The 27,762-nt window shown below is 27.4% G+C and overlaps 1 protein-coding gene across 3 annotated transcripts; it reads right to left on the reverse strand.

Moving 5' to 3' along the window:
* Positions 1-1,900: 1,900 nt before the first annotated feature.
* Positions 1,901-25,851, reverse strand: LOC132934590 (mitogen-activated protein kinase kinase kinase kinase 5). Of its 3 annotated transcripts, XM_061000927.1 has the most exons (24): positions 25,833-25,851; positions 25,298-25,710; positions 25,160-25,217; positions 24,737-24,892; positions 21,458-21,561; positions 20,400-20,528; positions 18,844-19,025; positions 18,685-18,766; positions 17,706-17,813; positions 15,323-15,377; positions 13,544-13,656; positions 13,409-13,461; positions 10,200-10,238; positions 9,674-9,727; positions 9,276-9,373; positions 8,111-8,218; positions 7,903-8,045; positions 7,512-7,716; positions 7,187-7,455; positions 6,904-7,108; positions 6,652-6,735; positions 6,149-6,241; positions 5,932-6,058; positions 1,901-2,670 (listed from the first exon to the last, which is right to left on the reverse strand). In XM_061000927.1, exons 2-24 carry the CDS (start codon positions 25,385-25,387, stop codon positions 2,580-2,582), a joined length of 2,646 nt encoding a protein of 881 aa, XP_060856910.1. In that variant the 5' UTR covers positions 25,388-25,710; positions 25,833-25,851; the 3' UTR covers positions 1,901-2,579. The 3 variants fall into 3 exon arrangements, with proteins under 3 accessions (XP_060856910.1, XP_060856909.1, XP_060856911.1); XM_061000926.1 differs by lacking the exon at positions 25,833-25,851 and having other exon boundaries at positions 25,298-25,769; XM_061000928.1 differs by lacking the exons at positions 10,200-10,238; positions 25,833-25,851 and having other exon boundaries at positions 1,905-2,670; positions 25,298-25,766.
* Positions 25,852-27,762: the final 1,911 nt, after the last annotated feature.

Consider the following 27,762-nt stretch of genomic DNA (forward strand, 5'->3'; position numbering starts at 1 on the left):
ATTCCATATCATCGATCCATAATTGTTAAAAAAAAAAACCGCCTACAATAACATAAGATAAATCCTGTATATTTTTTGTATATAGTAAAAAATTATACAATAATATAAAGTCGTTAATATGTAATGATACAATTATTGTGAAGTTAAAGTTGAAATGGGGCCCAATAAGTGTATGGTGTCCCGGGGCCCAATTGATCCTTAATCCGGGCTTGATATTTATGGTACACATATGGCTCACAATTAACTCAGTTTCTCAACATTTTTATTTTTAACTTAATGATTTGCATTAAGAAAGGTACATTTTAACAGGGGCGACTCAAGACATGGTTAGAAGGGGGAGGCCGAGTCATAATTTTCAGAAAATGTCGATGATTTTATTTTTGTAATTTTGGTTTTAACAGTATAAAATTGTTTATGTATTTATAAATAAAGCTTGGGGGTGCCCTCCCTGCATTTTACAGTACCTATCTATTATTAATAGTATCTATTTCAATGAGTCATATTGTATTATTGTAATAAAATAATTTAAAAATATTTATAAATATTAATCATAAGTCGGAGGACGGAGTATCGGTTGCGACTCGATCCGTCGCCGGTTCGAAACCCGGCCACGGGCGGTCATGGTGTCTGGAGAGAGGCCGTCAACTCCCACCCGGGCATGGCATGACCCACTAGAAAATTCTGCCAAACTATTAAACACACGTGTTTAAACCTACAGTAACCTCCCCCGCAGTTAAAAACCACCCAATGGCCAAAGTTGTCGCGGGTTAATTAATAAAAAAAAAATCATAAATCATAGGTAATATATATTTATACTTAGAGTAAAATAATTAGCACATAATTATAAAAATAGGTAATAATTCTTTTTGTTCATCATATTTACACTAATTTCTTGTTACTTTGATATGTAAATTGTCTCATTCTCGTTATATAAGGTAAGATGTAAAAATATATTCAATAACTTCTTCTTTATGGGCATTGAAAGGGAATGGAATAATATAATTATTAGAAATGTCAAATGATCAACTGTGTCTTCAAAAACGTTAGGACTTAGAGCATGAACAGAAAATAAAATTTGAATTTGACAAATTAAAATATAAAAATTATTGCCTGGTTGTGTCAAAAACCCAAGGCTCTTCAAATTTACAAGTTGGGCTCCAGGTAAATTCGTAGTCATATTATAATCATCAGTTTTAAGCACTGATAAACATAAACGACTCAGTTTTTTTACATAACCGACGTGCCAATTATTTTAAAAATTAAAACTTAATACCTAGGTGTTTCAGCAACTTATAAATGTACACCGTTAATTAGCTAATTTACCCAACAAGATAAAATAAACAACACACTTAAATGTTGTATTATCAGACATATTATCATGGTATTTGAAAACATCATCCATATCCCATCTCCTTTCCTGTATACAATTTCATCAATACGATTTTTGAGTTTTAAAATCTTTTCTTCTCAGTTTGTTTTATTTTCATTTACTGAAGGTTTCAAATCAGATATGGTAATTAAAAGAGCATAGTCTGTATCTAAACAAATGTAATTTCTTATTTAAAACCTATGTATAATATTTCGGGATTTAAATTGAAAACCCATTTACTATATCACCTATAAAAGAGACCATGGAATATGGAAGAAACTATGGAATTCAAATATTTTTCAATATTAAGATTGGACTTCTGGAAGTATATTTAAAAAGCTTATCGGTCTAAATAAACGAAAAAAAAAAATAGCCTTAACAATGAAAATGATTTTGTTTAACTAATGGGAGGGGAGGAAGCGGTGTTCCATGTACTTTGAATTGTTTACTGTTTAAGACCATTTACATTTTTGAATAGGGGGCCCCATTTTATATTTAACTTTAAGACCCTCAAAAATCTAGTTGCGTCACTGGTTAAAATTTTATTAAAAATTCACCAAATCTTTAGATGTATATAGGTTTATGATAAAACAAACATAACAAAAAACTTTTGTTTTAAAAATACATTTATTGTATAGATATTTTTTAATTTTTTCTCGGAACAAATCCAAACTATTTTGATATTTTTATTTTGTACTTCTTTAATAGAACATTAGATTTGATTTAAACAACAACAACAAATAATATAATCTTCCATTAAAATATTTAAATTTCTAAAATTATTAAAATATTTTATTGCTTTGATTGAAATATTATGAGGCCAATAAAATCTAGTCTTTTGTGTAATCGTTAAACAACCTTGTAGGTACTTAATTAATTTTCCTAAAAATTATAAAGTATAACATAAAGATACAGACATGATGTGCCTATGTGTGTGTGTAGGTGTGTGTGTGTGTGTAGATGTTTATAATATATTATAATATAATATAAAATTATACATAATTAACATACATTTTATAATTGGACGTCGGTAGATATTAAAAGCGTTTACTAACATAATAATATAATAGTGGAATATGTTTGACAATGTATCATAACAGAAATTAACTTGTAAAGTCTCTCCGTGTAAAGTGGACGTATATACCGTATAATTACAATTATTAAAAAAAAAATAATAATATTCATAATGTCTATTTAATAATAATATATTTTAATAACTGGCTTCATGACCAGCTAGGATGTACAAGTCTGCACCATCATCAGCTTTTTTGGAAACCATGTGTGATTCCAATATCAGAATTCTATAATAATAAAAAAAAAACATTATACATACAATAGGTTTTTAAATAAACATTCACTAAATTATTGTCTATTATGATAATGTACAGAAATTCATTTCCTAGCATCTCAAAAATTTTCTTTACTTGTTGGTTTTTTATCTGATTTGACCATCAACGTATAATGCCCCGGAATTTAACAGGATTTTTTTTTAATCAAGTAAAATAATTTAAATTGTTTTGGTTGATAAATATTTATTAATGATTTGTTGATTAATAGTAATGTAATCATATACAGACACAGATGTAGTACAATTAAAACATAAAAGATAAGATAAAGTAAAGTAATGATTAGGCCAATTTGAAATTAGTCATCCCAGATTCTATAAAATATAATACCTGATGATTTAATTTTAAATTAAGTGTTATCGAAGTTCTATGAAGTATTTCGTCTATCGAAAATTAATTCATTACAGATTTAAAGACTAGACTAGTAATTTTATAAGTCTGCCATTCACTTTTGTAGGAAAATAATAAAAAAACTAATATGGTACAACCAACATTTGTTATTCTAGAGTGAAAAATTTATTATAATTTCATTAGAAATCTAATAAAAATTGTACAACTAGTTAAGAATATTATAACAAAATGTATAGTATCATAATTTGATTGGAGTCATATCAAAAATATATAGAATATAGCTGATATTAGATTAATACAAAATAACAAGAAATAAAATATGTTTCCTAATAAACTGATTTATACTTCAATTAATTAACTTGTATAATATCTAAATCTAGTATATAATAATAAATGTTTGATGTCCATGAATTTGACCCACCTACTTTCTATGATAAGACCCAAACCAATACCAAAAGTTAGCAAATAGTTAGCAAATAATAGCAAATTTACTATGGAAGTTAGCAAATCATTATTGAGGCAGTTATAAACATTATTTATTTGGGTGGGCCAAGTTCAGGTAACCCACCCACTTTGTCCGATCGTCTCCAAACAAACGCCGGTAGTTGGCAAACAGTTAGCAAATAATAGCAAATCAATTTTTGAAGTTAGCAAATCAAAATTCTATTTTTGGCCGATTTTAGAAAAAAAAATTCCAGCCCACCCACTTTGTCCGATCGTCTCGAAACAAACGCCGGTAGTTAGCAAACAGTTAGCAAATAATAGCAAATCAATTTTTGAAGTTAGCAAATCAAAATTCTATTTTTGGCCAATTTTAGAAAAAAAAATTCCAGCCCACCCACTTTGTCCGATCGTCTTCAAACAAACGCCGGTAATTAGCAAACAGTTAGCAAATAATAGCAAATTAATTTTTGAAGTTAGCAAATCAAAATTCTATTTTTGGCCGATTTTGGAAAAAAAATTCCAGCCCACCCACTTTGTCCGATCGTCTCCAAACAAACGCCGGTAGTTAGCAAATAATAGCAAATCAATTTTTGAAGTTAGCAAATCAAAATTCTATTTTTGGCCGATTTTAGAAAAAAAAATTCAAGCCCACCCACTTTGTCCGATCGTCTCCAAACAAACGCCGGTAGTTAGCAAACAGTTAGCGAAATAATAGCAAATTATTAATTATTATTTTTGCATTACTCTTTTATATTATTTTTAGATTATGAATTACGATAATATCCATAATAAAACTCATATACTCATATACTCATATACGATATTAGTTATTACTTATTAGGTGTAATTTTTAGTGTTTTATAAAATATATACGTGTATGAGTATGATTTTTCGTATCCTTGGTGATATGACAACTTCTAAAATATTCTCAATTTGCTTGAGTAGCGTACATAAGCCTTTTTTATGGGTGGGGGGTTACAAAAATATTTTCATATCTACATTATATGGGATTTGACCATGTTATAAATAGTATAGTTAATACCTACACCACTTTCACGAACTTCACGCCAGTGTATTATTTGGCTGTAATAATATTATATACTAATTAGTGACATAAAGCAAATAAACGTGTTGTGTTATTTTATCACCTCAATCCAAACTAACACTACGACCGGATCATGATCAACCAGTGTTCAATCATCGTGTATGCATCACACTCTGTAGTCTGTGTTTTTTTCACACGATTAATGTCTTCGGGTATCATCACATATCGTGGTTACTGCTAATAAGATGAACACGACAAATGTAAATCTATTAACGGACTAAGATATTAATATTATACAGGATTATGGAACACAAATAATATTTGTTGGGGACTTCAGCACTTCACCACTAGTTTGGATTGAGGTGGTAAAATAACACAACACGTTTACTCATACTCATACTCATACACGTATCTATTTTATAAAACACTAAAAATTACACCTAATAAGTAATAACTAATATCGTATATGAGTATATGAGTTTTATTATGGATATTATCGTAATTCATAATCTAAAAATAATATAAAAGAGTAATGCAAACATAATAATTAATAATTTGCTATTATTTCGCTAACTGTTTGCTAACTACCGGCGTTTGTTTGGAGACGATCGGACAAAGTGGGTGGGCTGGAATTTTTTTTTCTAAAATCGGCCAAAAATAGAATTTTGATTTGCTAACTTCAAAAATTGATTTGCTATTATTTGCTAACTGTTTGCCAACTACAGGCGTTTGTTTGGAGACGATCGGACAAAGTGGGTGGGCTGGAATTTTTTTTCTAAAATCGGCCAAAAATAGAATTTTGATTTGCTAACTTCAAAAATTGATTTGCTATTATTTGCTAACTGTTTGCTAACTACCGGCGTTTGTTTGGAGACGATCGGACAAAGTGGGTGAGTTACCTGAACTTGGCCCACCCAAATAAATAATGCTTATAACTGCCTCAATAATGATTTGCTAACTTCTATAGTAAATTTGCTATTATTTGCTAACTTTTGGTATTGGTTTGGGTCTTATCATAGAAAGTGGGTGGGTCAAATTCATGGACATGAATGTTTGTATGTTTGTTCGTCTTCTTTAGAATTCAAAACTACTGGGCCTTATATAGAATCAAAATATATTCCACCGATTATGGCTATTCTAGGATAGTTAAGATAATAGATTGAACCAGCTATTTTAGGGTGGCTTACCTGCTATTAATAATATTAAAATCATAACCGCATATTAGTTTATTTCTGCATGCAAATGGGTACACATAAGAAAAAAAAGTTAACTGTTACTATGCACTGCAGGTCGATTATGCCCATCTCGGTTTCATAAATTATCCCCTGACTATACAGTTAGTAAATTACACAATTTTGTGAATCAGAACCACATACTTATCAGAACCCAAAAGACGATAGGTTCTACTTTTGTCAACTATTTCTTGGGTGACTTCACCATTTTTAAGACTACGTCCTTGGACACCATTTTTATGGAATGCTAAAATGCTGTCAGACAATCGAACTGTAAACACAAAATATAAACATTTAGTTGAACATATTTACCAAGTATAATTTATTAATATGATGTATACTAATCAACAAATTAACTAACCTATTGATTCTACAGTGAAATCAAAATAGAGCTGATTTATTTGATTTCTATCTTGCTTCAGGTTCCCATGTAAGTTAATTATTTTTACAACATCTGAAATTTGAAACGAATAATTTTTTGTAATCATTAATCATCATGATAATTATTTCTTTAATACTATTATAATTCAAATAATAAGCTACATTTGTTTAACATAGTTCTTTCTGAAGTATTTATATTGTATATGTATAAAAATAAAGTTTAATAATCACTTGTGCATAGTCACAGAAAATTATATGATTTTATAATTTATTAGTGTGTTTAGTGATGTTTTTCAAGAAAATATTATACATTAAGGTATAATGGTTACTAATTTGAATTGATATTTTATATGGAGTTTACTTAGAAAAAATTATTAAAATTTATTTTTACTTCTTTCTCTCGTAAATAAATTAACTATACAATATTAAATTGTTCAATAACTAAAAATATATTTATTAACGTTAATATACAACTATACATACTCTTGTAGCATATTAAAAATGAATCTGTATCCAACTGGCAAACACATACAACATCCATAATATCTCTTCTCTGAATAACTGTGCCTACAACAACAAAAAGAAAAAAAATAATTGTAACTATTTAAACAGTACATATTATATTTTACTAAAAAATATCAATCATATAAAGTAATTTAGATAATCAATCATTATTTCTATAAAATATTAGAACAGAATTAAAAAAATAACAAATATTAGTCTAATGATACTAACCAGTATTATCAGAGTCATCTGTTTCACCAGAACAAAACCAACATGCACCAGTATTGACATTGATCAATTCTAATTTCAAATTCATAGACTTTCTAATAGGTCCAATTGGTTTTTTCACACCAACACAAACGAGTGGATATTCTAATTCAGGCGTTATGACCATTTCAAAAACGTTTAAAGGTGATGGTAAATTACATTCAAAATGCTACAATCAATAATTATAATAAAATTGTATTACATCGGGCACAACTAAATGTTAGCACAGTTAAACTATTAATTTTACCTTTAACAACATGAACTTGTTAAGTGGATCATACCATTGCATTAAAAAAATCCCACTGGACATGGCTCCACATAAATATTTATAACCGTTGTATGGGTTACGCCCAACACAACATTTTATACAACCTTTGGTATCTGGTACTTTTGTGGTAAGTGCAAACCTTCTAGGCATTAATCGTTCAGGAATTCTGGTCATATGCTGTGAAAACCTATGACTTTGTTTACCATGAAGGGCTAAGAGATCATGCCTAAACAACTGGGTGGTTTTTCCTGAAGAAAATTTAAGTTAATAAATAATATATATACATTATTGTTAAATGTTTTACCTGATAAGGACATAAGAATATCCTTTATAACATACAACCAAATTGTACGTCTATTATACAACTGATCAATAGCAGTTTCATGTAGTTCGTTTAGATTAAGATTGTAGATTCCTTCTTCGGCTCCAATAAATACATGCTGATCTCTAGTTTCAGGATGAATCCAACTAGCCGTACAATAAATTGTCAGAGGGCATCCATTAAATACCTAAATGAACAAATTATTCAAAAAATTGTTACTCAGAAAAATATAATTTAGAGAAAATTTTAAGTTCAACAATGTAAAGGTTACAAATACAAGTTATTTAACTAAAATAATCTTATGAACAACAGATATGCTTCTGTTAATAAATAATGAATGTATACCTAATGTTAGTCAGCTTAAATTAAATACCTTGGAAAAACAAGCACCCATGTGCACTTTGGGCGTAGGTGGTAGGCCATTACTAATTGGTTTTGGAGGAGAATTACGTTGTTTTGACCGACGTGGTGGTACTGGAGGTGTATCAGCTAATAAATCTGGTTCAGGACCTTCTCCTATTTAACCATAATATTAAACTAGTGAATTTAATATTAAAAGCAAATAACAATTTTTTATTTACCTCCACTGTCGCTAAATGAACGTTGACGTCCATTTACAGTAACATTAGATGTTGGTAATGCAATAATTTCATCAAGAGAGCTATGTCGTCTAGAAGGTGAAGAACTATCTAAAAAGTAAGTTTAATAAATATTTTAAAAATATGTATCAATATTATTTACAAAACGGTAATTATAAATGTTTTAATTATACACTAAGATTAGCATATTATCTCATCGCAATTATTACAGACATTAGAATATTAACAAATGGACAACAGTAGGTATTCTTTTAAAATACAATTATCAATGGAATAATCTTAAATAATTACTATTCCTTAAAAAAAAGTAAATACCATAATATGATGCAAATTTTTATTTTAAGTTAGATTATAAATATATAAAGGAATCTAAAAGACACAAATGTTCACATTAATTCATGAGTTTGAGTAACACACCACCAAGACATCACAGTTTTTTTTCATTATTATTGATGTATTATTTTCTTAGTCAAATAAAAAGTATTATTGATGCAAAGTATAAATTTTTCCATTTACATAACTCATGATGTATTGATCATTGAGAGACTGATTGATGTTATTGATGTTGGCATACAACAAAATATATATTTTTCAAAAAAAAAATTAATAACAATCTATTTTAGATATTTTTTGGGTATTTAATACAAAAATTGAACAGAGGTATTAATAAGAAATTAATAACTACCTATAGTAAGAAAATTAGTATTAACTAGTAAAATATTAATAAGTGTTAATTAGTAAAATTATTATTATTGAAACCAATAGCAACCATTTATAAACGAAAATTTACAAAACAATGCAAAAGATTTGTCCATGTAAGCCGTGGATCGAACTCAAGACTCCTGTTTAAATCCCTTGTTTGAGAACCTCTCGGGTTGAATCTATTATATCCTTCCCCGAAATCTAATCGATCTCTGTACCGAATTTCATCGCAATCGGATGAACGGTTTAGGAATGCATAAAGAACACTGGGACAGACATAGTTTGTCTTTTATAGATATAGATTATAATTTTTCAATTATTTTAAATGCTAAATTGTACAACAAAATATACCGGATTCCACAATTATAATCACAATGGACATTATAACAAATCAATTTTATGATAATCACTATAAATTGAATGAATAATTATTTGTTTTCAATACCTCTTAAATTTTGGTACACACAGCCTTTATTAGGAAAATTACATTTTTGACTAGATGAATGTGGCACGGAGCATTTTTCAGACAATGGTAAAGTAGATCTGAAAAACATTTTTGTTAATATTAAGTAAATTTGAAAACAAAAATAATGAAAAATATAAGATTTCACCTAAAATTAAATAAACAATTTCTCAAGTAGCATCAAACTATAATTTATGATTATTAATAAAGTAAATACTTTTAATAATTAATATTATATTTATATACTGTATTTATGTACTATGGTGTAACTTAAAAAACACTGGCTAGAAGTGCTAATTAATTCTGTATACAGAGTTTAATATTACTTAAAATATTTGTACCTATAAGATATTAATAGTAATATTAATTATAATACTTACAAATCTTCATAACTCCCATTCCTATCTTCATTGAAAACGTGACTATAATCTCCCCTAATAAAAATATATTAATTAGTAAAACAATTAATTATTTAAAAAGATTTTACAAAAAAATATAGTTATAAGTAAGGGCCAGCTGTACAATGTTCTTTAAATTAATATTCTCTCTTATATACAGGATACCCTTGACAAGTAACAAACCAAACAATCAAGCAAAATACGCCCAAAAGCTCACAATATGTATTACTGTGATAGTTCAAAAATATTAGTTAAGCAAAGCAGCATTATATTGTAATATTATACAAAATTTATATTTAATAAAAAGTACATAAATATTTAAGAAAAAAAATTATATTAATTTCCAATGAAATTTGATTTAAGCATAAATTTAGTGGATCAAAATCAACGACACCAAGGCCAAATAATTTTTACTGGCAATGTGATAACATAATAATATATCTTAATTGATCGATCCAATTATATTAATGGTGCGAAGTTAAAAAAAAGATCTATTAGGGTTTCATACCTCAGTTTAAGTTCTTCATCTATGTTTTGCAGAAGACTCCTGTTGAAATTAAATGACTCTAATAAATTTTAAGAATTTGTTGTAAATACAAATATATTAAGATTGTACAACAGGCCCTAATAGAAACTCTCAAAATTACAATATTTTTTGTAAAATATTTTACCTTTTTTTCGTTTTTTTTTCCAAACAAATTATATAGGAATATAACTTAAATGTATTAATTTAGTTAACTAGTCCTTACTTTATAAATTAAATTATTAGTAAATAATAATAGTTCTGAAAGATCTAAATAAAGTTAGTAAGGTGAATAACTTGTAAAACATATATAATTACTTGCAAAAGCTTGGATCTAGGACTAAAATGCATTGACACCTCAATATTATTTACATGAATAGGACAAAACTATTTTGGTCCCACAAAGATAATAATATACAAAATTATTTACCATTTTTAGATTTGCAAATAAAATAGGTTATTTTAAAGTTATTTTAACTCTTAGATTATAATCATCATTTATACTTTGTGAAAGGTAAAAACAACAAAAAGTAACAATAGAGTTATCAAATATTCAACAGCAGAAAATGTGTAGCAAAGATCAACCCCAGTTTGCTCAAGTAATAAAATATTATGCCTTATTAAATCACTATACGCACTAACTTTGAAAATGTAGATAATTCAGAAGAAATAAGTATTGTTTAAAAAATAAAATATATAAAGATATGCAAATTCTTTAAATGGTTAACTGTAGTCAATTTGTTGATACTTGAACTATCTGTACACATATCCTATATACTTACATCAATGTTTCAAAAGATTAGAAAACCAAGCAAGAAATTATTTATTAACAATTAAAAATATACCTAGGATATTATATAAAACAACAAAATGTTTAATTATTAATGATTTACTATCAGAATAGGACTTTTTAATTTTTGAAATATTCTGTGTTATTTATGTTTTTTTTTGACATACTGTAATGACAATTTTAACAATTGAATAATTCAAGACATAAGGATAACAAGTTTAAAAAATACTGGTATTAACTATGTACATATTATAATAGAGTTCGAAATGAATGAAAAATAAAGTGATCAAATTAATAGATAAGTAATGAAGTGAAAGAAATTATAAGAAATATATTTAAATGATTATGTAAGTTTTGTGATTTCTTTATGGTTTTCTAATTTGTTTGATACAACGACCCATAAATTTACTATTTCTAGGTAGGAGACCCTCAACCAAAAATCAAAAAATCAAGTATGACATAATGTACTAATATTAATCAAAATTTAATAATATAATGCAATATTGAAGAATTAATACTTAATTCTATTAAATATATAGGTTATTTTTAAATTCAAATACATTTGTTAATTTTTACTATTATTAGTTTACAGCAACAATCCATGATAAATATATTGCAACCTAATATTGGGTCGCGGCCCATAAGTTGGGGAACCCTGATTTCGAAAATAGACTAGGATCAAAACAATGAAGATATTTTAATGAAAAAACCATATTTAAACTGAAGAAGATAATAAAGGATACCATTTAGAGGTTAGTTTTATATTATCGGAGTGTTGTAAAATATTAAAAGTTACATAGGTAAATAAGAAATAACAGAAAATGTTATAAATAAAATATAGAAAATTGTGGTGGATGCCATTTAAGATTTAACAAATTCAAATAACTATATATTATTATACAAGAGTTTAAAATGATACAAGTAATTTATATATGTAATTATTTAAGTTTGTTATGCATTTTAATAAAAAAAAAAAAGGTTAAATAAAATTGGTAAGTATATCATGATTTATGTGTATGGATTAAGTATAATAATAAAGAGAATATTATCGCACTATTTGTTTTATTCCTCAGAATAGCCAATTTGCGTTCAGTAGTACCAATCTTGTAATGTATTGACAACTAATATTAGAGTGAATTCGCGGATTTTCAAAAATAAAAATGCAATAATAATAATATGAGCTAATACTTAGTACGTTGATTTTTATTTATATAATATTTCAACTTTTCTGTATTTTGAGTATTTTTAAATTTGATTTATATTATATACTCATAATAACTTGCATAAAAATGAAAATATTATAAAATAAAACAATCTGAAAATTCAGAAAATGTTCTTAACTTTAAGTTTGATCATTCCAGCCTATTATTAAAGCAAACAGTACAAGACTAATATTCTGCTGAATGAAAATTTGATGTGACATGTGGGTTAGAGAAGGAAAATCAATAGTGTGCTGACATCCTCATAAGCAGGGGTCAGCAACCTTGAGTAAAATTTATAATTTGTATAAAAACCACAATCTAAAATAGTATGGACTAGAAACTATGGATTAAAACATTGTTTGTGGATACCCTGTTAAATTAATAAACCTAACAGTTATGAACTTAAATAAACTAAATTTGATATGGTAATTTTTTTTTTAACAAAATAAGGAAAAATTTATGTTTATCAAAAAGGTTGCTGAACCCAGCTCTTTAAAACGTCACACCTGCATATTATGTTGTCTCCGTTTTACACGTACGGCATACCAAATTTCCATTCACTACTTTCAATTGTGTTAGTTTTGATATTAGAGTGAATTGACCTATTTCTAAATAAGTTAAGTATTTAAATGCTCATAATTCACTTAAAAATTAAAATATCATATAAAAAACCAATGAGAACACAGATAATGTTCTTACCACTCTATTATCAAAAGTACGGCTTACTATTGAAACAGGTGAACGAAAATTTGGTATGTCGTATATGTGTAAGACGGAGACAACATATGCGGGTACTACATCCTCTAAAGTATTAATATTTAATACGAGTAAACAAGAAAAAAAAATTGTTTAAAATGTTCAAGAATATTTAATGTTTTATCATTTTATAGAAAATATTTAAGAATGGGAAAAATCTTTTAGAGGTAAAAATGTCCATAATAGGCACAAGCATATGAATATTTACAAAATAAAATATAAAGGTGGTAGTTATAATTTAATAATATATCTTCCTAAAGTTATAAACTATTTAATACATTTACTAAAAAACAATTACAAACACACAATGTCAATGAATATGAAATAACTAATATCACATATAAGTTAATGCATTTTTCAATTGAAAAGTTTTAATCAAGCATTAATGACTACTAATAATAAAATGAAAGATTCACTACAATTTAAAATGAATGTTTAATACTTACTTTTCAGTCAAAATACAGTCTAATCTTCCAAAATTATCACAGTCATTATTGCGCTAAGAATAATACAAACATTATTAATTATTATACATCATAATACTTAAAAATTTAAATTAAATAACAATGTTTGTAACTCACTGCTAGTACATTTTTTTTTATATTAACCATTCCCAAATTTCTAGATTCCAATAGAGTAGGTGTATCATTTTTACTGTTGTGAGGTAAATGTGTTGCTTCTAATAAATTTGAACCTTCAAATATTAGATGTTAAAATCAATTTAATGAATTAATTATGATTTTATAATACAGTTTAAATATATACATATATATTATGTTACATACACATCTACAGTAAATAAATTGTACAGATCACATTGTTCAATAATTCATGATGTATATACGAATCACTATAATACAAATTGAAAAATGTAAAAATATATTGTACGAATTACATTTTAACCAAGTTTAGTTTTTGGCATATTTCCGGGTAATTATATTAATTTTAGTGCATTTAACAAATTAAACGAGCTTTTAGTGTAAACTAGTTGTAAATTAGTGTAATACTTGCACAAATTGGTCAATTTAAGTTACATCTACGTTTATTTTGAGTATACTGTTTATTTATTGTGAGTTGAAAACAGGGCTTAGCACCCAATCATTTATTCGGGTTTTGAGCATTGCATGTATTCTGGCGTTCAAAGACAAGAATAAAAATTTAAACAAATGTTTGGATGTTAATAACCGTTATTATTAGGGTTAATATTGGTTAATATGGGTGTCAAGTATTTCAAAAAAAATATAATTTTGTATAGGTTTTTTTTTTAAATTGTAATTGTCTAGCCCCCATAGTCTTACACTCCTACTATTGTTATTATTAAACAAATAATGAACTACAAAATCAAACTAACCACATAAAATACATAAAAAATCGTATATCACATGAAGATTCTAAAATAAAAAATTATTCTGGTTTCAAATGTTCTATAAGGGTTTTAGTTAATTAGGGTGTTTTGAAAATAGAATCATTCGGGTTACATGGGTTTTGGGTGTGAGATTAGTTTTAGAATAGTTTTTGATAGCTTTAAGGGACCCAGTGGTGTATTTAGAGGTCCACGGAATCTGGACTCCCCATTTTCCTCATAAATACCTATCTAAACATCTAATATATATATATATATATAAATATATTCTGTAGCAGACTACTTATACGTTTGGAAAATTAGCTGGACCTCCTCCATGAAAAATTCCTAAATATGCCACTGTTAGGGGCATGTAAATTCGGGCCCTAACAATCATATGTAAAATTAATAAGATTATCTATTGTAATAAAATTAATGATAAAATAAAACATCTTAGGCATAAATCTAATACAATTATAATAAGGGGTAATGAGATATCAAATGTATTTAGTTTAAAGCCAAGTTGAACCAAACAATTAATATGATATAATATTAAATTAAAATGTTATATATTATATCTAGTTTGATATTTATATTTTCAAGTCAAAATAATTGTCCCATTTCAATATTCATCAATCGTTTTACTATTATCAGTTTTAAAAACCTAATGAATTTTCGATATAAATTATATAACAATAAGCCTAATATGCATAAAATAAATAGCTACTAAATTTAATATCCCACATTGAACATTAAAAGCATAGCTCTTACCACATATCACATACTTTTGTGTAAACATTTTTAAAAAATCTTAAAAATTGTAAAATAATTAATAATATACATTTTCCAATATTGTAACATGATAATAATATTAAAAATAAAACGATTAAACAAACACGGTTTTACCAAACATTATGAAAAATGACTATTATTTAATGAGTAATAGATCGATTTAACTAATAATTAATATTTCTAGTTATTAATACATTAAATTTGAAAATATTTTATAAAAACTTACCTCTATGATCAACAGTTGCTCTTGATGCGATACGCCGGGGAACATCAGAGATAACCTAATATAATTTTTAAAAATGTTCATTACAAATATCAGACTATAAAAAAGAAAAAGGTGGAAAGAGGTAACCGCTCTGCCGCGCAGTAGGTGTTGAGTATATTCGCCAATGAGTAAGTAACAGTAATTTATCTTAAATAGTGATTAACCGGCAAATTAACAAGTTTATAATCATAAAAAAAGATAAATATTATATTAAAATATATATATTTTTTACAATATCATAGATAACATAGGTTGCCAAAAATGGAGCCTAAGACGATACCGTAAATAACAACATAATGTGCAAGTTTGAGAAGACACTGAATAATTAAACTAATGAAAAAAAAAATAGACAACAATTTGATTGACTAGCAACCTATTGCTCCGCCTCACTTTTGTCCACAAACACACCTAGTAAATATGATGTATCATATTCATTTAAACCTTTCATACGTTACAGATTATCAAACCTTCAAAAAATATGTATATAGAATTGTAGACTCAGAATATTATTTTTTTTTCTCAGGCTCAGGACAGATTGTTGAGCTTTTTCGCCGCTTCTACAATTCCTCTCTACTGATTCCTATCCGATTCCAAACTAACCTTATACGTAGGATTTATACCAGAGGTCACCAATTAATATTTTTGGAGTGCCACATTGAAAATTTTGAAAATTTTCGGGGGCCATCAAAATTCAAAGCAAATATTCTTAACATATTACTTATTATAATGCAACAGTAACATAGTGATAGTGGCCTAGTGGAAATAAAGTAATAATTACCCGATTAAATTAATTAAAATAAAATAAAATACAAATTTATAAGAATTATACCTTATGTAAATAGAAAATTGGGTTAAAAATTTTAAATTATTGAGAAAAATGGCGAGTCTTGCTCTCAACTAACTATATGAAATTGTATGATTCGTGTACTTAATATTTTATATGCAGGTTCTAAATTTTTGATTTACAAAGTTCACAAATTACTGGACATTTTTCGGCAAATGATTTATACGAAATCTCATAATAATGTTTAATACTGAAAACTTTAAAAACAGCTACAACTTTCAGGTGGCAAATCAAACTAATACATAATATTATGTACTTATTATTGTCGGTTTATACTTTTTTTTCATTATCTGCGAGCCGGATACAATTTGTCCGAGGGCCGTACCCGGCTCGCGGGCCACCATTTGGTGACCGCTGATCTATACTATACTAGAGTATTATTACACCAGTTTATTTTCATTCATTTAAAATAACTTACTTTAAGAAGACACCACACCCACATATTATGTTGATCCGTTTAACAAGTGTCTAACATAGGAAATTTACGCTCAGCAAATCACGTTTAGCTCCGTAGTTTAAAAATTAGAGTTCATAGACCTATTATTATGAAACTTGATGATAAGAACATTATCTGTATTCGTGTGTGGTTTTTTTTTACAATTATTCGGTTTTTAAGTGAGTTTTGAGAATTTTTAATTTATGCTATATTATATACAATACAAATGACTTCCTGAAAAATTGAACCATCGTAAAAAAAAACAACATGAACACAGATAAAGTTCTTACCATCAAGTTTCATAATAGATTAATTGATATAAATTTTGAACTAATAGAGCTAGGCGTTATCTGCTGAGCGTACATTTGCTACAGCCCACTTGTAAAATGGAGACAACACATGTAGGTGTAGCGTCATTCAACATCAACATGCATAATGATGTACCCGAGGGGGAATTTATCCCCCTTCCAAGAGAAGTTTTTATAACATAAATTGTATTTAATATTGGATTTTTAATGGTTTTAAAGTGTTGTATTTAATAACTATCCCCCCTACACACACACACAAAAAAAAAAACCCTTTTATAGGTGCGCCACTGAAAATTTCTTAATAAAGAGGATGTCACACCCGCATGTGTTATCTCCGTCTTACAAATATACAACAGCAAAAACTTTTTTGCGCGGGACAACTTTTATCTTTCTGTGTTTGTAGTAGTGGCTCCAACATTTCTGAACATATAGGGTAGAAAATTTTAATGCAAGAGCGTGCCTATATTTTAGATAACATAAATACAATAAAAGTTATTTGCTTCTAAAAATTTTCTTTTTTTTTTATTTATTTATTTATAAAAAATTATTTGAGTGCTATTAAAAAAAAGCACGCTGTTGCACAGATAACGTTGTCTCGCGCAAAACCGTTTTTGCTATGGTGTACATTTATAAGACTGAGACATCACACACAGGTGGACGTCCTCTAAGTAAATTGTACTTATTACATAATTTCTAATTTAATAATAATAACATTCATATTTAATTTATTCAGATTTCTTATCTAATTATACTTACATCATCATCAGGTTCTATTTCTGCAAATGATTGAGTGGTGGGGTTACTTGCTTTTTGTAAAAGATCAATAGCAAGTCGTTTACTCATATCTTGACAAAAAAATGAGTGCTATAAATAAAATAGTTCAACATTATATCGGATATTAAAACAAAATAACTCATCATAACAAACGGAAAAAAAAAAGTATATATATTATATTAATTTATTCAATATATATATGACCTATATCAATATTATTTTTTGAAGATTATTTTATAAACCACTCTATTGATATTTAAAAATAATAACCAAAGAAATTAAAATAATTTTTAAAACCAGTTATAAAGAATATACTCTATTTGTATTAATAAAATACCTAAGCAAATAAAAACAGACATAAATTAATATAAAGTAGACAAGTAAATACACAAAACTTTAAAATGAATAACCTTATCACCTATTATTTTTAGTTAAGAGGATGTCAGCGCAGTATTTGTTTTCTCTCTGGCCCACGTGCAACATAGACAAAACGCATTTACGAAAAATCATTTTTCTATGTTTTTAAGTAATCTTAGAGTAAAATCACCTATTACAAAAAAGATTGAGAATAATATTTTTAAGGGAATGACATATCCATTTGTCCAAATATTGTACCAAAACAATTTAAACATAATTTAAATTTACAAATTTTTTTTGTTAATTTTGAAAGTCAAATACAAAGTTAAATAACAATAAAATATAAAATCGATATATAATCCTCAAAAATATTACTCTCTATCGTTTTGTAATAGGTGATTTGATTCTAAGATAACTTAAAACATAGAAAAAATGATTCTGCGTTAATGCGTTTTGTACATGTTGCGCGTGGGCCAGAAAGGGAAAACAAATAGTGCGCTGAAATCCTCTTAAACGTCAACACTAATCTATATGAACTATGAAGTATTTTAAGTGGCAATTTTTTTTTTTTTAGTTATTAAATAAAAAATATAGTTATACAAACCATTAATAACTTGTCTGCTGTTGGTCTTTTTTTTGGATTTTTAGTCAGTGATATTTTTATGAAATTATGAAATGTTGGACTCCTAAAAATAATAAAATTCCATACCAAATATTATAATTTACATACATTTATTTATATAAACAAATAAGAGAAAATTACCATTTATCTCTGTCCTTTAATGTCGGCGGTTTAAAACCACTTTTGGACATTAAAAACAATGCTCTCATAGGGTGCAAGTCAAACATTGGTGGTTGTAATTCAGCCAACTCTATAGAAGTAATTCCAACTGCCCAGATATCACATAATTGATTATAGCCACCTTTACGCTCTACAGCTGCTACCTAAATTAAATTTTAATTAATACAAATATTAGAACACATTATAATATATTATAATTTTAATAAAATATGAATAAATTAAGTTTATATTAAAAAATATTAATATATATACAAGATGTATCAGGAAGATCTGAAATTTTAAACTGAAATTACAGTTGAATGAGTCAGATCATAGTTATACATCCTATATACTAAGCATACTGAAATGAACCATGTATATATATTATATACAAATAAATCAGTTAATTATTACAAAAGCCTAAATTAAATAGATAACTTTTAAAGTGAAAATTGTGATTTTCAAACACACACAATACAGAAATTAAGACTCGTTATATTTCTAATATTGTAACCAAACAATTAGGCAAAGTAATAAGAATTCAGAAAACATTTAAAATTGTTGTAATCTAACTAACGTAGATTTCCACACATTTTTGATTTTATCTTCCTAAAACCTAAACAAAAATGTATCAATAAAATTCTTCAATTTTGAAAAAATTCAAATCAAAACTTTGGAAGTCTATTCTTAAGTAGATTTTAAAACAAATTCTAAAGAAATTATTAGAACACTGAAAGTAGAACACATTTAATTTTCTTTGTTGTGTAAGGGTTAGATAAGGACAGAAAATCACCGCTTTGGCACTTTCAATCACCTTAAATATATAATATTATAATATAATATATTATATTATATCTAATTATAATAGAACGTGTGTTGACTAACCAACATTGAACCTAAAGTATTATAGCTAAAGACTTGACATTTTGATAGTACCTTCGTACCACCACTTAGTGATGCACTAAGAAAGGATTTTCTAAAATTAAAATTGTTTTTATTTATAAATGGTTGCCATTTTTTACATATTATAATGGTTAAAACTAATATTTTTTTTTATATATACAATTGACATTGGTTCTCGGGCTGATGAGGTAAAAATATGCATACAATTATCCCGTTTTAGGCCTCGAAATAAAGGAATTAATTACATATTAATACAAATACGAGTTTGCTTATAAAATGTTTCTTCTATATTATGCTTGTTGCTTATAGACTCAAAAACTATTCGACCGATTTTGATGAAAATTTCAGATATAATTTTTAGAGATATCAGGAAAGTTTGAAGAGTAGTTTGAGCCCCGTTCAAAAATATACAAAGAACTATAATATCTGTATTTTATACTGTTAATTTTGTTCCTAGTGAAGTGTCAGGTTACATAGCTATTATATATATATATTGAATTGAACAAGTAAATTAGGTAAACTTATTGTGACTCTGTTGTTATTCTTGTTCGGGATAAAACTAATACTTTGAAATAAAACTTATTTAAATGTTATAAACACACAATAATAGATAACAAAATACAAACAAAACCAACCTCAGGTGCCATCCAATATGGAGTACCAATAAATGATTTGCGTTTATTTATTGTGGCGGTAATTTGAGCAGAAACCCCAAAATCTGCTAGCTTTACATCACCATATTCAGTTAACAATATATTTGCTCCCTAAAAATTCATAATAAATTTAAATATTTAATCAATTGTTAATTAAATAAAATATTTTTTCAGCATTCTTCAAAAATTATTAGATCTAGGTACATAAATTAAATAAATAATCAGTCTTTGGTCACAAATCACAGAAAAGATAAAGAAGCAAAGTACAGATTATGACTATTATATTTACATGTCTATCATTATTAAACATTTATTATACAGTGTGTTCTCAATAACAGGTACCACTATATGTATTACAGCTGGATGATCTCAGATCAAAATACAGTTTTCCTCGGGGGGGGGGGGGGAGTGGAAGAATACCAGAACACACATTATAGGAAAGTTTTAAAATTTAACACATTACATGAGCAAATGATCCTCATGAACAAAATTAAATAAGTTAATTAGATAAATAATAAGGCTAAATATCTGTTATAATGCTTATTTTTCTTCATAGATCATAATTTAACAAAAACTAACATTTCAACTAACTAAGCGAAATTATTTATTTTAATTTTAGTGTTTATTAAGCATTAGTGTTTATATGCATCTTATCTATGTACAAATAGTAATTTAACAATATAACATGGGATATCTTAAGTATAAAATGATTGAAATTTAGAAAAAACAATTTTTATAAAAGAATTTTTTAATTGTCTATCTGAATACATTTTTTTCTTAAAATGATTATTTTAACACTCTTTAACCTCCCAAAAATCCTATTTTGATCTGAGGTAAGCTAGCTGAAATAATAAGTGGTACATCTGAACGTGAACATACTGTATATATATAAATATATTACGCATTAATAGATACTACATACATTATTTTTACAATTATATACAATAATAACTAATATTAAATAAAAACCTATTATGAATTATATACATGAGAATTTCAATGCTCTTAAAAACTATTTAAATTCTTGTTAGCATAATTACCTTAATATCTCTATGCATTTTACCCACTGTATGTAAATATGAAAGTCCTTTAAGTGTTTCTCTACACATGTATGCTATTTGTAGTTCTGTAAGTGGTCCGGTAACTATAAAAATAAACACATGTGTAAAAAGAATACAAAAAGAGTTGTAACCTCCATACTTAAAAATACACTAATAGTTATTACAGTGATGGTATATTGTAAAATAGTGACGTTTTCCTGTGGGGGCACATTAGTAAAAAGTTAATAATTGTTGGCATAAACCTTAAAGATAGTTTATTATTTTAGCAAAAGCAATGTCTACAGTAGACTCTCATAATATAGGTACTATAATATATTATGAATTTATACAATACATTTTTATGTTATATTATAAACAGTTATTTATTTATAGTCCAAAAGACACCAAACAGCTCTAAGTTGAGAGGTAACAAATAAAATACTATTAATGATCCACAGAAGCCATTATTGTGAAAAAGGAAATTTATTTTATTAAAGTTACAGGACATTTTACCCGTATGTGTGGTCTCCGACCTCCGTCTTACTTACACATAATATATCCTAATGTTCCAACTTTGTATAGCTTAAATATTAGAATTGACCTATTATCAAACTTGAATGTAAGAATATTATCTGTGTTCTCTCGTTGGTTTTTTCTATATTTTAATTTTGAAGTGAATTATGAGCATTTATAATTATTAATATTTTACATACTTATAAGTCACATAAAAATTCAAATATTGTAAAAAACCAACGAGAGAACACAGATATTGATCTTATCTTCAAGTTTGATAATAAGTCAATTCACTCAAACATTTAAGCTAACCACAAACAATTGGAACTGTTGAACCTTTTATTTTGCTATGTAATGTGTCAATAAGACGAATACAACACATTCAAGTATGACATTCTCTTAATCATATTTTATTGCTAATCAACTATATGAAATTCAAATATTTAGTTTTTACTTAAGCAGGTGTAATACAGTACTAAAATTCTAATTAGTAACCTAAAACCTCATAGATAAAATAAATGCTTCTAGTACCAAAATAAATATTATTAAATTCTAAGATTTATATAAATTTAAACAAGATATTTTATTTTAAGCATTATTTTATAATTTTAAAGATCAATAGGATAGTTTTTTTGGATTAATTCACACTGATGTATGAATTAGTTTTACAATGATATTAAAAATACCTATATATGTATTTAATAAATATTATCTTTTCTTCTTCGTACATAGAAATTATTGTGTGTTAGTTAGTACTCTCTAATCTCCAAAACCACTTAACCAATTGGCATAAAATGTTGCTCACATATTCCTTGAGACTCAAAGAGTGTTTAAAGGTTGATTCTTTCGCCTCTATACTATATAGGTTGCTATAAGGGGGCTCACATAGAATTTTTGTTTAAATAAATCAAAAAGTGAACATTTTTTTTTGTTTAGATGGGTTGCTATTGGTTACAGAAATAAAAGACATTTTTATAATAATATTATAATCTATATAAATAATAATGGATGCATGTTTGTACCTAGATTACACTGAAAAAACTATTTGATCGGCTTTGATAAAAATTTCAGATTGATTTTAAAACGAGGACAATTTAGAAATTAATTTGATCTATGTTCAAAAATATAAGTGGTGTATCTAAAACGCGCTATGAGGTTGCCCATCTTGGTTGAATTAGTTCACAAAACGAGGTATCCCGACAACGATTTGCCTGTGAACTGAGAAACACTTATATAGTGCCGTATTCTATATGTCTTCGTGTACTCCCAATCAAGGGCTAATCAACACCTGATATATTATTTTCTGCAACAGTTCCTCAGATAAAATTAAACACACTATATATAAAAATCAGAAATCAAAAGTTTTTAATTGTTCTTTGATGCAGTAATTTTTATTTTTTTCAAAATTGTATGAAGTATTACGAAAATCAACCAAGAACAATCAGAAAAGGCAGTTCTTACAGTGTACAAAGAATTTTTATTTATTTTTATAACTGCAAAATTTTTATTAGGAACACTAAAAATATTTTAATTTAAAAAATTTCATACTAACTAATGGAATTATTTTCTAGATTTATTCTTCTATAGGTACGGGTGTACAATTGAGTAGTTAACGTTTTCAACATATCACATAATATGCTTATGTTGGCTCTATATTTTGAACATACAAAATAGTACATTTATGTTCAGGAGAACCAATTTTGAGTTGTTACCTAGTCTTAGTATTAGAGTGAATTGATCTTGTTCTGTCATAACTATAACTTTACTAATATGACTTGTAGTAAATTACTTTAATAATTAATAGCTATAGTTAGAAATCTTTAATGTATTTTTATTTAACTGTAGGTAGGTATGCAACAATTATATAATATAAAAATTAAATATGAATAGGTATACAATTATTATAGCATTGACATTACTTGAGGCATTACTGGGCAGTATATTTACCACATCTAATATTTGTACCAGTCATATTAAGCTTGAATGTAATAATAATATCTAAGGCATCTCATGGGCTTTTTTATTAATGATATTATATAACTAAATAATATGTGAAATAATACAATTTTAAAATGCTCATGATTTGCTTTGAAATATAAATACCTCTGTAGATATCAATAGAAGCCCTAGATAACATTCTTACCTTTAAATGTGATAAGAGGTCATTTGTGGGGTCAAATTCACTGACATATTTAACTAAAAACGTTTTAAGAAAAAAAGAATATATGCCTCTACGGATCTATTTATGTCTAAGCAAAAGTATATACTTCTAATAAATAACAAATTAAAGGTATTTATTTATTTGCTACCTATTCAAATTTCTTACCCAAAATCAATAGGTTCTTAAACTTGAAACATATACTAGTAGTATATAATTAAATGTTTATAAAAAAAACATTAATTAGGGCTTATTCAAAACAAAATAAATTGAATATGAATAAAAACTAATGCAAATGATATTTGAAATAAGGATACTTAAACCAAAAAAATATTTTAAATATTGTCGGTTAGGTTAGGGGTAGATAGGTTAAACTCAATTAGAAACTTAATTTCACACTTACTATAGTGAAACTTCTATATAAAGAATTTCCATTTAACAAAATTTTCCGTTTAACTAATTATTTTTGAGAACCATGACCTTTATATTTAATCATACATTCTATTTAACGAATTCCTCTATATTACGTATTTTTTTTGTTTTCCCCATAAGACTTTGTTATATGGAAGTTTCACTTCATATATGTAAGTATTTAAAGGAATACTCACTGTGATAAATGTCTTGCAATGAACCTCCAGAACAATACTCCATACATATCCATAATTTGTCTCTACGTAAATAGCTACCATAATATTCTATAATATTGGAATGTTGACAATCTTGCATCATTAATATCTCTTGCTGTATTATTGAAAAATCATCGCCTAAGAATATAAATAAAATTAGAAATATGAATATTAGACACTTATGTAATTACTATAATATGCTCATGTGCTAACCAAACCTAACCTTAGGCATTAAAACATTTATTTTGTCAAATATTGATTAAAAACAAACAAACTTATAGCAAAACATTCTACTAAAGCCGAACATGCCAGGCTCGATTTTTGGTTGGCCAAACCTGGAATGTTCAGAAACTGTTTGCCAGTTAAAAGTCAAACATTAGCAACATTAAATGCAATTTCACTTACCGACTTCTAATTTGATAACCTTGATCGCTGCTAATCCCTGAGTTGAAATTCGCTTTGCCTGTAATTAATAAGATCAACCAGTGTAAACAACAGCAGAACTCTTTTTTCACCACAAAATTGCATTCGGACATATCTCACTTTATAAACATCGCCGTACGTGCCGCTACCGATCCTCTGAATCAGCTCGTATTCTTCCTGGGGATTTCTGGTACTTATATCAGAGCTCATAATGTTCAATACAGAGGACTATCGTTGCGACGGACGAAACGAGTATGCGACAATCGGACACAATATCGAAGGGTCACGCGGGACGAAGGCTTGGTGAAATATTTAAATTACTTACCCACCTAAAAATGTCAATTTGGTTGGCGGAAAAAATTGCTTGCACAAACGACGCGCGCGGCCCGAGAACGGATTGACATGTAGATCGTGCGCCCAAACGTGTCGTTCGTCCGTGACATAAACAATATTAATCTATACGACGTTTCGTCGCCCGACGTAGGACGCGCGGCATTCGACAGTGGTTTTGTTTTGATGTTTTGAAAATTAATCTGCAATGAGTAGCTGCCTTGTCGATATAATAATAATAATAATAATAATAATAATAATGGATATATAGGTATGTGTATTTACACGTTTTGATTATCTAATGTTATCACCGTTTATCACGTACCTATATAGATGCAATGGAGGCGCGGTTTTCGACGGTATTTGGAGGCAAACACCGTCGCGTTTAAATTATAATAGGTGGTACCTATTATACATCCTATAATATGACGTACCAATATACTCGAATTTGGTGAATACTATACACACACGCACTGACACACTTGATTCATACAATCATACCCAACTCGCAAGTGTGTGTGTGTGCGTGCGTCTGTGTGTCTGTGCGCGTGCGCGTGTGTGTGCGAGTGCGCGCATGTTATGTCGTATACGCCATACGGTATCGGTAGGTAGGTATGCCGTATGAGGTATGTTGACGTGCAGTAACTGTATGTACCTAAGTGGGCACTGTTTAATTATGTAACATAATTTTTTTATTGAATAAAATCACGGACCAAGATATTATATCTTAGTCCGTGAATAAAACAAGCCTATATTGTTCATGCCGTGCCTACAATACCTATTATGAAAAATACTTCGCACGCCGCATACCATAAACCAGCTATTACTAAGTACCTAGGTATACGGTATATCGTGTGTTTGTTTGATCAATTATGAACGTCAATTATAATTACTGTAGGAACCTATAATCTATATCAATCAGCATCTCTGCACCAGCTGTACCTATACCTGTAGATTATATATGATGGTATATAGGTAATATATAATATAAAGTATAAATATTATAATAAAATATTAAATATTATAATACAATAGGACAGCTTATATGAATATTTGGTGAAGGTACCTATCAAGTCTCTAAGGTCATAAAATATTATGTTTGAACTCAGTGGCGCCGAATACGGGGTACAGCCGTACAGGGTCAAAATTTTAAGTTCCTGGTATAGTCTTGAAATGCATAAGGGAAAAAAAGTGGGTCACTGTAATTGATTACATTTCTATAGAACGTGTTAAATTTGAATTCAAACAGACCCGCGATAGGCTGAATCCCCCCTCCCCTAGCCTTAGATACCTAAAATATTTAAAGATTACATTAATTTTCAGTTTATTAACCAAAGTAAAGATGATAGACTAAGTAGATAGATAAGTAATACTATGCTTAAAACATATTTCATTATAATGCTTATTTACATTTAGGAGTGATTGATAATCGTAAATTTCTTCATTTAGCCCCTCCCCTCATTTTTTAATTTCTAGATCCGCGCCTGAATTCAGTGACATAATATCATTGTACAGTGTACATAAAGGTTTTATGAAGGTATTATAAAATATAACAAGTCTAACTTTGATAATACAGCAAAACTTATACTACCTAATATACTTACCTGGCTACCTATAATAATATCCTCTCAAATAAGTAGGTAGGTAATAACTAATAACTATCTTCATTAACTTTTTTGATGTTAGTATTTTTAACGACTGGCAACAACAATAAATTAACATGTGAATATTTTTGTATAGGTAATAATACTATTATTTATTTGGCGGTTCAGCTGAAATTATTAATATTAAATTTAATTGTTTAGATCTAACCTATAAGTTTATGGTAAAAATAACTAGTAAAATAACAATAATTTTAATGTTATAACAATTTAATGTTATATGTTTGCACAGTGACTAGTGTTAAACGTCTTGGTAAATGTTTATGTAACTCAAAATGCTAGGGGACTTTATGAATATTATTGTAGCTTTAAAAAGAATTAATTTTATTTTCCCTCCATCTCACTTTAAACTTATTGAGTTAAATATTTTCTTTGTTAACTTTCAACTTTCAACTGAAGGAAATTTAATTGAATTAACTGAACTTGCCACGGTTATTATTTTTATTAACTTGCCCAACTATGAGTCTATGATAATAGCTAGGTAATAATGTAATATATAGTAGACTAATACAGATATTATTGGTAGAATTATATCTAAATGACGCATATGCAAATCCACAGCTTTTGATCAATGGGCACCAAGTTGTTCACATA

Source organism: Metopolophium dirhodum, chromosome 1, assembly GCF_019925205.1.
Source record: "Metopolophium dirhodum isolate CAU chromosome 1, ASM1992520v1, whole genome shotgun sequence".
NCBI lineage: Eukaryota > Metazoa > Arthropoda > Insecta > Hemiptera > Aphididae > Metopolophium > Metopolophium dirhodum.

What these genes read in the sequence shown, in the direction of transcription:
- LOC132934590 (XM_061000927.1), bottom strand. Translation starts at nt 25,387, where the DNA reads ATGAGCTCTGATATAAGTACCAGAAATCCCCAGGAAGAATACGAGCTG. An exon ending in AAATGCATAGAGATATTAAG is followed by an intron (nt 20,529 to 21,457) that starts GTAATTATGCTA and finishes ATGAATTTTTAG; the next exon opens with GGAGCAAATATATTGTTAAC. An exon ending in TATTCTTATGTCCTTATCAG is followed by an intron (nt 7,456 to 7,511) that starts GTAAAACATTTA and finishes AATTTTCTTCAG; the next exon opens with GAAAAACCACCCAGTTGTTT.